The sequence below is a fragment of the Fulmarus glacialis genome, unplaced genomic scaffold (genome assembly GCF_000690835.1).
Source record: "Fulmarus glacialis isolate BGI_N327 unplaced genomic scaffold, ASM69083v1 scaffold2058, whole genome shotgun sequence".
NCBI lineage: Eukaryota > Metazoa > Chordata > Aves > Procellariiformes > Procellariidae > Fulmarus > Fulmarus glacialis.
The window spans coordinates 23,264-35,818 of record NW_009228729.1 but is presented as its reverse complement, the minus strand read 5'-3'; the positions used below and the strand labels follow the sequence as shown (position 1 = coordinate 35,818).

The 12,555-nt window shown below is 38.5% G+C and overlaps 1 protein-coding gene across 1 annotated transcript; it reads left to right on the top strand.

Annotated features, from left to right (window-relative positions):
* Nucleotides 1–615: 615 nt before the first annotated feature.
* LOC104080978 (TPR and ankyrin repeat-containing protein 1-like) lies at nt 616–11,670 on the top strand (the record flags this gene model as incomplete). The annotated part of the gene is made up of 6 exons (XM_009583553.1): nt 616–719; nt 2,309–2,441; nt 3,349–3,494; nt 5,471–8,547; nt 10,125–10,226; nt 11,455–11,670. Coding segments are annotated over 6 exons (3,675 nt in total), but the record flags the coding sequence as incomplete, so codon positions are not given.
* Nucleotides 11,671–12,555: the final 885 nt, after the last annotated feature.

The following is a 12,555-nucleotide window of genomic DNA, read 5'->3' as shown; positions in this document are numbered from 1 at the left end:
TGGTGAATTTGGCAGTTCTAAGAGTGGCTTGCAATGTGCAATTTCCAAACAGAAGCAAATGCTAGATTAATGGATAGAATAAAGAAATACTGGTGTTGCAGAATGACTGAGGTGATAATGAAGCAAACCTTGCTAGGAGCATGGTAACTCCTGATGCTTCTCTTTAGCTTATCACAGAAAGGGCCTGGCATGGTAAAAGCATGAATAAATGTTCCATGGTTTTCAATTTAGCTTTACACACATTGGTTTTCCTAACTTTTATTAACAGAATTTGTGTGGCAGATGCCTGGTAACTTACCAATTAATGGTTTAGGCCATCATTCAAATTGCATGTGCTATTTGTTCTATCAGCCTGCCAGGAATTTTGCTTTCACTAATTCCATGTAAAACATTGTAATTAAAATTTTAATTATTATAGTCACATGTGGACTGACTTTAAAGCTTTTCTTTTTGTCCTAAAAATATACTGCATCGTTTTACCTTTTCCTTCTTCCAGGCACCCTGCTAGTCTTTCTGTTTTCCATTACAGTGACTGTAAAATTTAAGTATTGCTTTTATGTGGTAGGCCATGGGCTGGATGCATATGTGTGAATGCTGTGTATGATTTCACCCCAGGTGGCAGCCAAATGTTACCAAAAGGGAGGAGCAGCTGAGAAGTCAAAACTGGCCCTGGCACACGATGCCGTTCTCAAAGTGCATTCAAAGAAAAGCAGCCCCAGGTAAGTGTAAATGCAGGTAAGCGAGTGTCATTCTGCAGTGCCAGACCTCATGGGTGTGTGCAGGGGGAGATTCCCACCACAGTTGTGGGACCCGACTGGAGACCTCAGAGAACCACACGGGCGAAGTGTCTTCACATCTTTGTCTGTGGGTGGCAAAAGAGATTTAAGAAATTGGAAAGTCTAGCACAGCTCCAACAGGATCTGGGGCACTGCTCCCTTTGGGGAGTGGTGAAAGCAGTTGTACGCCATAGGCTGTTCAAAGCCAATGTGGCCATTGAAAGGGCTTACTGGTTATGTGAGAGAAAAGCAATAGGATTTGCATTACCTCAAGAGGCTTTATATTCTTAGATATAGGTAGAAGAGCATATGCCATCAGCAGTGCTCAACCCCAGTTAATCCTACTGCATATTCACTTAACAAAGAAGAAGGAATGGTGGTGTACATTGGGGAAGAAAAGCTGCTAACAAAAAGTGAGCTTTGAGGTAAAATTAGTGTTAGAGTCCATCTAAACTAAACAAGCAGAAGTAGGTCTGAACCAAAGGGCAGTTTTAAAGGGACAGATTTTCAGATAGAATCATTTAGTTCATGCTGTCAACTGGGCAAAATAGTTGGGACTTGTCTCAAATAAGACAGGAAAAAACGTCATGCGGCGGACTCTAGACCTAAGTGAATTAATTCCTGCTCATGCTGGAGAGGCTGAAAACTAGCAGTGATAGCAGAGTGGGTAAGGAATAACTAGAGCAGAGGAAGCTAGTACTGAAGGGAGGAGGGGGAAGGTCTGGAGAAATGTTATGACTGGAGTTAATCAAGGTTTTACCTCTTTTAATTACCTGTTTTATATTAGTGGCCCTGGCTAGAAGTGTAAGGATACTGATAAAATTTCGTGATCATAGAGAATTTGTTGGTGGGACTGAAAAAACTTTTTTTCAGTGGCTGTAAGCTGGGGTGCTTTTCAACTGGATAAAATTTGAGGAGAAGAAATTGGGTATATTAAGATATGTTGACAGAACATATGTAGTAATGAAGCTGTGAAAGTGGCATTTTTTTTTAATAGAGGTATTAATGCTGGTGTACAAAGCATAAGTAAGATTCCTGTGTGCTCTATAATATGAAATTCTCTGTATGGTTCTGACCCTCCAGGCTCAAGAATGATGAATTCAGACTAAGTCTGGGAAGAAAATAGACACACTGTGATGATACCAGAAGGGCTGGGCTTGTTTAGTTATACAGAACAAAGGCTGAGAACAAATATTGGTTATTGTCTTTAATGGCATTGGGGCTAAACAGCAGAAAGGAAGAAGGAGCAAGTTAAGCTAGAAAAAAGAAGCAGCATGAAACCACACTAGTATACTTAGTTTGAGAATTTAAAAAAGAAAAAAAAGCTTTTTACTGCCAGAGCAGTGAGATTTTGGAACAGACTTCTGGACAGAACAGTGTCAGCCTAAAATATAACTAATTGTAGGTAATACCTCATCAGGTTATGTATGAAGAACAACACATGATGTCAGTGTTGGTTGGATTCAGTGACAGATCATGTAATCCTAAACTTAATGTGGATGTAAGCGGTAATTTTCTCTTACTTTCTACAGGGAAAAGCAAATGGAATATATGACATTGGCTAAAACTTACTTGGAATGTGGAGAACCAAAACTGTCACTAAAATGTCTGTTTCAATCAAAGGAGTTCCAGCTTTGTGCAGAACTGTGTAAAAAGTTAGGAAAGGTATTAAATCCTCTACACTACCCTCTCCTTATCACTTTCCTTTTCCTACAGCTTTTTTTCCCCTCGTATTACTCATAAGGTAATAGTATTTTTCTGTGACATGGTAGTAGCTGAACTGAAACAGCTCTTTAAGCTGGGCTGTTCAAGAGGAAGCATTTGTCACAGAAGAGCCAGAAGAGGAATGAAGAGGACAATGATGCAATTATTCAGTCTAGGTTTATTTCTTTGGGTTTCCTCAAATGTCACCATCGGTCATTTCTGCTTTGCAGTCAAAAGTTAATTAATGACTGATTTAATGAAACTTAAGCTGTCACTTCATTCAATGCTCTGATGATATTGAAACTTCACTGATTACAGCCATCTAAATGGAACCTTGAAACTTGTAAGGATTAAGTAATGTACTAACAATAATCTTCTAAGTGTATGAGGATATTTAACATTTTTTGTTTGCAATGCATTTCCACTAAAAGAATGTAAAGTAATTGTTCCCAAATATTTAAAATTTAAGATACAAGGTCAGAGTTCCAATTCTGCATCCATAACTGTTTTAATTTTATCCTGTTGATTCTGAGAAATTGGCAAGTCAACAGAAGTGTGTGTGGTGTTTTTTAATAACAGGCAGAGCGGGGTGAATAAAAAGTACTTTGGAAATCCTGTATAATACCTTTAATTTTACATTCTAGTTTTTCGGACACAAGTATTTGGAAGTTTTTTTTTAAATCTGTTCCGTTTTAATGATGGTATTTAATATGTACTTTAATATGTATTTGATCACATTCAGATACTTTTAATTACGTTTTATTAAAGTGTGCTTCTCTCTACATGATGGAATTACTAAATTTATTCTATTAATGTAGTTTTGACTGTTTAGAGCACTTCAGTTTCATTACTGACTTCTGCATTGCAGATGAAAGATGCTGCAGTTTACTATCAGAAAAGCCAGTGCTACAAAGAAGCATCTGAATGTTATGAACAAATTGAGGAGTTTGATCTGGCAATTAAAATGTACTGTCAGGAAGAACTCTATGAAGAAGCAGCAAAGGCAGTTGAAAGGTATGTCTTCCAAGATGGTATTGGAATATAATTATCTTTCCCATTTCCAAATTCAACATAATACAGCTGGCTTACCATAAAATTTTCACAAGAGTTTTGGCTGGTGACTTTGTTTTATATGAGTTAAATTAACTTTGGCAGAATTCTTACTTGGGTAATGATAACACGGTGAAAGCTTTTTAGTGCATTCACAGCTGGAGCAGTGACTAGCTTCATTTTCCTGGGAATTTTTTCCAGTCTGTATTACTAGTCATGCAAGTTCTTCTTCAGCCAGTTCTCTGAACTAGGTTCTTATGGTAAATATGACAAAAACATTTAATAGAAGTATTAAATAATTCTCTTTTAAGAATGAAATAGTAATGGATTTAGCCACTTAGTCACTGACTTCTGTAGGAGTATACCATGAGATGTGTGGTATATAATGCAGCAGTCGTCGTGGCAAATGAACTATTTGTCTTTCAAAATCTGTAACTTAGAGCAAAGAATAGTAATTCAAATGACCAGCTTGCGCTGCCTCTCTGACAAATTCTTGTTCCCGGTCTCTGAGATGAACTTTTCCATGCCATCTCCCCTGTGCTGGCTCGGGGCAGTTAAGAACTGCCTCGCACTATGCTTGATAAACTGATTTTATTAGTATCTTTTTGACAGAACTTTGTATCTGGCACCAGCCCTGTGACCTCATTAGCACATTCTTGCGTAAACAGTTCACTTATTGGCCACACGGTTCATTACACCTAAATTGATTGATGACTTTTAAAGAATATATACATCAGTTAGAATTCGAGCAAGGCCTACAGTTATACACCTTCACTGAAATCCTTTGTCATGTACCTCTAATAATGGCAACTGTTTTTTCAAGGACCAAGGTTGTTTAATACATAGAGATAGTTTGATCAAAAAGTTCAAGCATTAAAGTCACCTTACCAACTAACAATTTTTTAAATAAGCCTCCCCAAATCATTCATGCAAATTCATCAGCATAGGTACAAAAATCTGCACTCCCACGTTTATCATGAAAATGATGATAATGAAAGGCTAATGATAATTTACTCACCCATCAGGAAGAAATTACTCATTCTCAGCGTGCAGGAGAGAATACTTTTGCAAGACTGGCTTAGGGGATATCTTAATAATTTCACATCAGCCAATGGTAATTAATAACTGAATGTTTTAAAGTGCGTGTTTTGAAAGATGCAACAAGGTATTTTGCTCAGGCACTCCATAAGCAGCAAAGTATATGTAGATACATACGACAGAATTGAGGGAGTTCTCTGAACTGAGCGGTTTATGTAAATTTTACAGAATATTATCTATATTGGCCTGTGAAGAATTCATTGAAATTCAGATTTCTTTCATTCTGGCTTCTGTTCATGTAAACAACCATTCTATATTGAGGCTTACTTTAATAAACAGAAGATTATCACTGGCAAAATGTGATTAAAATAATTTGTACAGTGATTTGACAGTATGGAGAAAGATTCACTAATGCTGTAAACCTTGTGATCTTGTTTGTACTGGAAGTTTTAATGATCTTGCTTCAGACAGCCTTATGTTGTAACTAAATTGGACATTAGGAAAAACTTCTTTACTGAAAGAGTGGTCAGGCCTTGGAACAGGCTGCCCAGGGAAGTGGTTGAGTCACCATCCCTAGAAGTATTTAAGACTTGTAGATGAGGCGCTTAGGGACATGGTTTAGTGGGCATGGTGGTGTTGGGTTGACGGTTGGACTCAATGATCTTAGAGGTCTTTTCCAACCTTAATGATTCTATGATTAAATTCTTTCTGTAGATCTTTTAAGATAATGTGATTGTTTTTTGCATGACAGACATACCACTTTTGAAATAGTTGGCTTTTTTGAAGGAAGGGCTTCTGGGGGCAGCAATTTGTTTAATGTTTTGGAGGCTTTTTAAAAATGCAGTATTTTTTTGTCTAGGTTAGTCATCTATGGTAGTAAATTGATGTATCTATTATTTCAGATATGAAGAGATGTTAAATACAAAAGGACAAATGGTTTCCAAACTCTCATGTACGGCGAATCAGTTGTATTTGGAAGCAGCTGCAAAGTACCTAAGTATGAACAGAACTGAGGAAATGATGCAAGTTCTCTCAAAACTTGATCTAGAGGATCAGCTTGAGTTTCTTAAGTCTCGTGGATGCTTGCGCCAAACAGCAGACTTACTGAAAAGGGAAGGTCGAGAGGAAGAAGCTGCAAAGTTAATGAAACAACACGGGTTTGCTCTGGAAGCAGCCAGCCTCACAGCTATAAAAGAGTTTCGTGCATCGTGTTTGCTTGCTGCAGCACGTGCCGGTGTGACTCACTGTTCAGAATCAGACCTGGTGGACATGGAGGTCATCCTAAGAGAAGCCCTTGAACTTTGTGAACAAACTGAGCAGAAGTCTGGCATTGCTGAGGCTGTGTTTTTGCAGGGAGCTCTGAAGGGAGACTTTGCAAAGCTGAGCAGCGCATACCGTCAGTTCCTATCTCTGAATCATTCTGCTGGTGCAGTTGAAGCTCTCTTTGCATTATCTCGCTGCAGCGCTCCTAGCCAGGACATCCTCTTTTTGGCAACACGCGGCTTGATGGCTCTTCTGAGTCTGGTTAGGGGTTTGAAGAAAGCAGCCACCAACGCGGAGAAAGATATGGTGAAGTCATGCTTTGCCTATTTTGGGATTGTCCCAACAGGTGACAGTTGCCAGGTGTCTCAAAATGAAGCTGAACCCATTCTCAAGTTTTTGTCAGACAGGCCAAGTCTAAAAGAGAGGAAGACAAAAGGTGATTTCTCAGTAAGCACAGAGGAGGTAAAATCAGCTCTGAAGCAGCACTTTTTAAGCAGGTTGTGCTCTATCACCCATGAGTTACTGAACAAGCATTACCCTGATATTTGTATGAAGTTCATTGTTGGCTTGAACTGTGAAGATAAAACCTGTGAGGATTACCATAAGCCTTTGTTGCGCCATGAAGCAAAGACAATATTTCAGTGTAAAATGCATCTGGTGGCAATAAACGGACTGCTGTTGGAAGCCACACGCACTTTCCCTAAGGAGCTACTGAATCAGTTCAAAAGCTTCGATGACATTTTGACTGCTGACAAATATGCATCATGTAAAGCCCTCCTAGAAATGTTTTTTCCTAATCATTTTCATTTGAGAATACTGTCTGAGAACCCAAAGGCATGCAAAGAAATACTGGAATTCGGTAACATTATTTCCAAACCCTGTAGAGCGGTGTTGAAGGAGTACATCACATTTAAGTTTAAAAATGAAGACACTGCAGCCAGAAGAGAATCAACTGACTTGTGGCTAAGTGCCATGCAAGTTTTCATCTTATCTTCAGGATATCCTGAAGAATTTGAGAAACTTCTTTTTAAGGAAGAGGATGATTATAACAAAGAGCTAATCTTTGCTTTGTCGAAGGCAAAAAATTCCCCAAAGAGTAAAGGCCAAGGAGGAAAGGCCAAAGGAATAGAGGGCAGACATGGTATGTTGCTACCTGACAAAAATGCCGAAAATGCAGGGAGAACACACTTGTGCTTCATTCGACTTCTTGAAAATTCACTTGAGCAATTCTATGTTCATAAGAACCCAGAAAACTGTAAAAGGTTTTTTTTCCGTTTTTTGAATGTCCTGATCAAGAAATGCACGAGATACCTGATTCCAAGCATAGGAAATACAGTGATGTTGTTGGAATTCCAGTATATTCTCTGTTGTGCTGTCCTGATGCGTCTCTCCAAGAACATTACTCTCTGCTTTCCAAAGAGTTACATTGCTCTCATTCATTACTGGGAGTTTTTGTTCAGAAGCAAGGACCGTAACAAAGAACTTAGAGACACATTTTCTATTATACAGGAGTATAGACCAAAGGATGCATATGTAGCTATACAGAATTTCAGATTTCATCTCTGTTATCTAGCAGAAGTTTTGTGTGGAGTTCATGGAAAGTTCAATGTCCTTCTGGATGCTTTCGAGGATCCTGATTGCATAACTTCAGGGGAAGCTGAGCGGACCATAGTGCTGTGCTTAGTGATGCTACTGAATGCTGACCAGGCGCAGAATTCTAAATATAGATCTCTCTTATGCCACCATTTTCCTGAAATCAAGGCGATGCTGAAATCAATGAGAAAAGACTCTCCCTCTAAAGTGCCTGAAAGATTGCTAAGGGTTGTGGAACAAGTGATTGATGCTACACATGTAAGAGAAATCGCTGCAAGCCTGCAAGAGCTTCTGACAGAGCGAGATGCAGAGTACTTGGTTGACTGCCGATGGAAGTGGGACTCTGCGTATACTCAGGGGCATCCACCCATACGGGGCATCCTGTATGAAACCATAAACCTTGACAGGTTTATGACCTCTTTGGATACAACAGAGTACACTGATGAGCTAGAAAAGGAACTTGAAAGGATTCATTGCTTAGAGGACCAAAAGGATCCCCTGGAAGTCATTGCACTCAGCAAGCAACAGAAGCAAGAACAGAAAGCATCTGCTCAACGCCAGCTGCGTCGTGTCTTCCATTTCGTTTCTCTGTGCATGAAGTGGAAGAGGAAGGCCTGCTCCAAAGCTGAGCCTGTTGCAATGGAAGGAGAGGAATTTTTATCAGAGATCTTCAAAAAAGCAGATATTGACCAAACCCAGTGTGACCTCTGTGGAGTCAGATTTATCCAGAGTTCTGAGAACTATTTCAGCCACTCAGAAAACATGGAGGCAGACACTTCTGAAGCTGTGACACCAATAGAGATCAGTGGGGAAGAAAATTTGCATGCGGAAGGAAATGCAATTTCTGTGGCCAGTGAGGCTTATGTAGAGCACAGAAACACAGATGAACACAGAAATAATAACGCTGCCTACAAATGCTATGCTGACTTTTTCAGAAGAAAGATAGATCCAATAATATATGATGGACTGGAAGTAGTGGAGGCCATTACAGAAAAGACTTACACCCGAGACCATTTAGCATATAAAGAAGGTTCCAACTTATGCCAGAGAAAAATCAAAGAGAATATTAAAAAGATTTCAGATGCAGTAGAGGAAATCTATGAGAGAAAAGCCTGGGTTAAAGGTAGGACCTTTCCAGTTTTCTTTTAAACAATTTAGTATGTCATTTGTGGCCAAACTTCTAGACCTGACAAAGTTCCATTTGAAAATCTTAATGTGATCAAGAGAAAGGTATTTCCAGGTATTTCAGGTAGCTGAAGAAAAGCGGAACTGAGACAGTTGAAAATATTAAAAAATACATTCTCACCTCTTCCAAACACAATGTGACACATCAGATAGTACAGGTAAAGTGAATAGTGGTGAATTTTAGTAAAGTGAATTTTAACCACATGATCATATGTGCCTTGTTCTCTGAATTTGTACAGTCTTACAGCAGTCTGTTACATTAGACTAGGTAATCTTTACTAATTTTTCTACTATTTCCTATTTATTTAGTTCTGCCAGCCTAGGAATTTCGATGTGCAGGGGTAGAGTGTTAGGAGTACTTGGAGTCTTTGGTTAAGGATATCTCTGTCTAGTCTGCCCTTGAACTTGTAATTTTGCTAGGGCTGAACAAAAGTGGATACTTAACTAAAAATCTGTGGGGTGTCAGGCACTCAAAGGCAACCCTGGTATTATAAAGTCCAGTAAATTATGGTACTTAAGAGATACATATTTTGGTATTTGATTTTTTTTCCTCCCTCATATGCTTAAAGCATTATTCTATACTGTTTTTTTCAAGCAAAATTGAATCACTGAATGAGTGGCCTAGGAGCAAAATTGTTTGGGGTACTTGCTGTGGGAAAGTGACGTCTTAAATCAAAACATTGTTACTGGCTTTAGTTGTAGAAATCCACTAACCCTGTCAAGTTGTCACTTTGCCTGTGATGTCTGACAGTAATGAAAAACTGTAATATTTGATATGTTCATTAGCTCTGATCAGTGAAATACAGTAAATTTGTAACTAAAAGTTAGGATGTGGTCTTCATGTGTAAGCTTTATCTTTACTCTTAGTGGAAAGTTTTTACATATGTATGAAGTCCATGAAGTTTTGCTTATTATTTAGTTGGCTTTCTGCTCAATGAACCATGATAGTGATGAATATGATATATGTAGTAGGCTTAACTAGTTAATAGTTGATTTTGTTATGACAATTGCTTGATGAATGTTACCTTGTTCTTCCACTTAGTGAAAATATACTTAGAGAAATTATTTGCCTTTGAGATTACTTTCCCTCATTTATAACAAGCATTTTTCATGGTGCAGTTAAGCAAGGGCTGCAACATCTCGGGTCCATGTTTTACTTTGACTTGTATAATTTCAGAGGGATAATGAAAGCCAGGAACTTTAATAGCCAAAAATAGATAAACCAGAATGTTTTCGGGAGTTTCAGGTATACCTTGAAAGGGACAGCACAAGGATGGAGAGCTTCTCCTCTGATAGTGCTAGTAATGTTGATTGGAATGGGGAGTAATACATACACCATCTTCATCCCCAGTAGTGAATTTGCCTGCACATGAGATCACTGTTGACTGAGACTTCTTGCTTTGCAGCATCATCATACAGCACAGCTCTGTGTAACTTTGTTTTGTGCTCGGCTTTTAGCTGCTGTCCATCTGTCAACTAGTGTTCTTACAGAATGTTAATTGTGCTCCATTTCAGCTGAAGAAATAGTAACCAAACATGCCAACAAATTGGTTGCCACCATTGATGAGGCTCGTAAGTGTCTGAAGAAAATGGACTCTCACAGGATGAAAGAAGAAGGTATGTTTTGAAATTACACAGATTTCTGTGCCCCCTAGAGGACACTGTTCGGTGATGGTCTCTTAGCATCACATTAGTCTCCGAGTCAGCAGTGTTGTGGATATTCACTTACCTTCTAGGCAGCAAGAAACGGGCATCTCAATAGGTACACTCTGGAAATGTGAATTAACCAGTCTTTCCTCAGAGGCTTTTTAAAACGGAGCATGAGCCTCCCAGCTGGTTACAGGGTGGCCAGAATGGAGCATGCCTCCTCCCCTGGCCCTCAGTGGATCCCAGCCTGCATAAAGTATGCGAGTGTTTGTGCACACAGGCACACACAGATGCACATGTAACTATGGTTCAAGTGCAGTCTTCAGGATATAAACTTGGGAGGGGGAACAGAAGAGCAGCTATCTTCATCTTCACCAATAAGATAGTGCTGTTTCTTAACTGCTGCAGCAGTGCATTTATGGGCAGTGTCGGTCCAAGTTCTTGGAAACCAGCTTCCTAACAAAACTAATCCTTAGCTTGCTTTTAAGAGTTCTGTGGAAAAATATTATATGCAGTTGGCTTTCTTTTGTTTTCACTTGCATTTCACTTGGTTTCACACTGAAAGTAACATACATTGATGCACTCTATTGCATCACAGATCTCTGAGGACGAGTTTAAGACTTCATTGTGCCTGCCTGTATGTTTAGGTTTAAGCATGTATTTAGGTGGTGGGATTGCAACAATTGCATTAAAAGGCAGCAATGAAGTGATCAGGCTTACAAATTGCAGTATATGTAAAGCACTGAAGTAGCTCTATTTTAGAAAATTTGTGATAAAGTTTTGTGTTATACCTTCCTATTCCAAGAAAGATACAGTTAAAAACACTATATGGGAGTGCTCTCATAGTCTCACATTACAGTCTGTCTTTGAAGTCAGCAAGCAAATGTATTGTCTGCTGAAACTGAATCTTGAGAGAGGAGAGACATACTTCTTACAAAGTCAAAAGCAGTAACAATAGAAACAGATTTTCAGTGTAAAAATTAATTACTAGTGCAGCAAGTGGCTTAGCAGTCTCTGCTTCCTAGCAGAGCTTTTAAGCACATTGTCCTATTAAGCCCAATACTTCTTGAACATAATTATACACTTATGAAGGGATATTGCTGACATATCAAATAGCAATGACATAGCTTGTCATACTATTAAGAGGAAAAGGTGTTGGGGTTTTCCATTCTGCATTAATTTCTTGTTTTTAATATAGGCTTTGTGCATGATAGAGACTTGGAAAATGAAGTGGAAGATGAAAGCATGGCTTTTGAAGAACTTGTCTATAAAAAACTTTCAAGAAAAAAAGGAAGATGTGGGAAATGGTAATTAGAAAAAATATGCAGGTAGCTATTCTATCCTCTTAACAATCTAATTTTAGAATTAAAAAAAAGTTAGAAAGAAAAATAGAGGGATGGGGTCAGAAACAGGAAGAGTCTGAAGAAACAGAGCAACTTGTGCTATTGTTTTTTTATCACTTGAGTCAGAATAATTACCTATGTGGTGATGATGTAATTGTTAAAATCTATGACAGGACAAATTTCCTTTCAAGCTATGTGGTAGCTTGAAAGTAACAAAAAGCCAAAGAAACAAACAAGTAGGAAAAAATAATAATGTTCCTGCCTTATCTCAGGGGTATTTTTCCACTCAGTCTTCTTTTTCTTCTTCCCTGTTAATTTACATCATCATTCTTCTGAGCTGGAATCCTCAGAAAAATAGAAGGATAGTTTCTCTGGTTTTAAGAGGTTTTAATCAGTGTTTTTAGGTTACCATTGTAAACATGCTGAGTCTTGCTACGTTTGAAAATTTTTGAGTCTTCAGTATCTCTCTTTTCTATTTTTATAGACAAGAACAGTAATTTCTAAACATTCATATTTTTGACAGTGTACATACCTCCAATTAGATAGGTATGAAAGTTATGGATTGTCTTCTATTTGATCAAGTTTTGATATAAACTGTTACCTGTTGTCGCGGATAGAGTGAGAGTGCAGTTCACTCACAATAATATACTTTATTGATATAAATCAGTGAGTTAACAAAGTTTAATGGTAAACGTGACAGTGGTTTAACAAGATTCGATGGTAAGGTACACTTGATTATTTACTGCGCAGAGGACAGACAAAACTGTCAGGGGGACCGTCCCGTTGCGTCACGAGGTTCAGAAAGGACCCCCTTGCTTTTTAAACTCCTTCTCAGAGAGGAGCCTAGGTGCAGCTGGATCCAGTCCTAGTCCCAGACTTGGTCAACAGTTTATGTCTAAAGGATTATATATGCGCAATCAATCCTTGATATCACTTAGCTAAGATTTCAAAGTTTA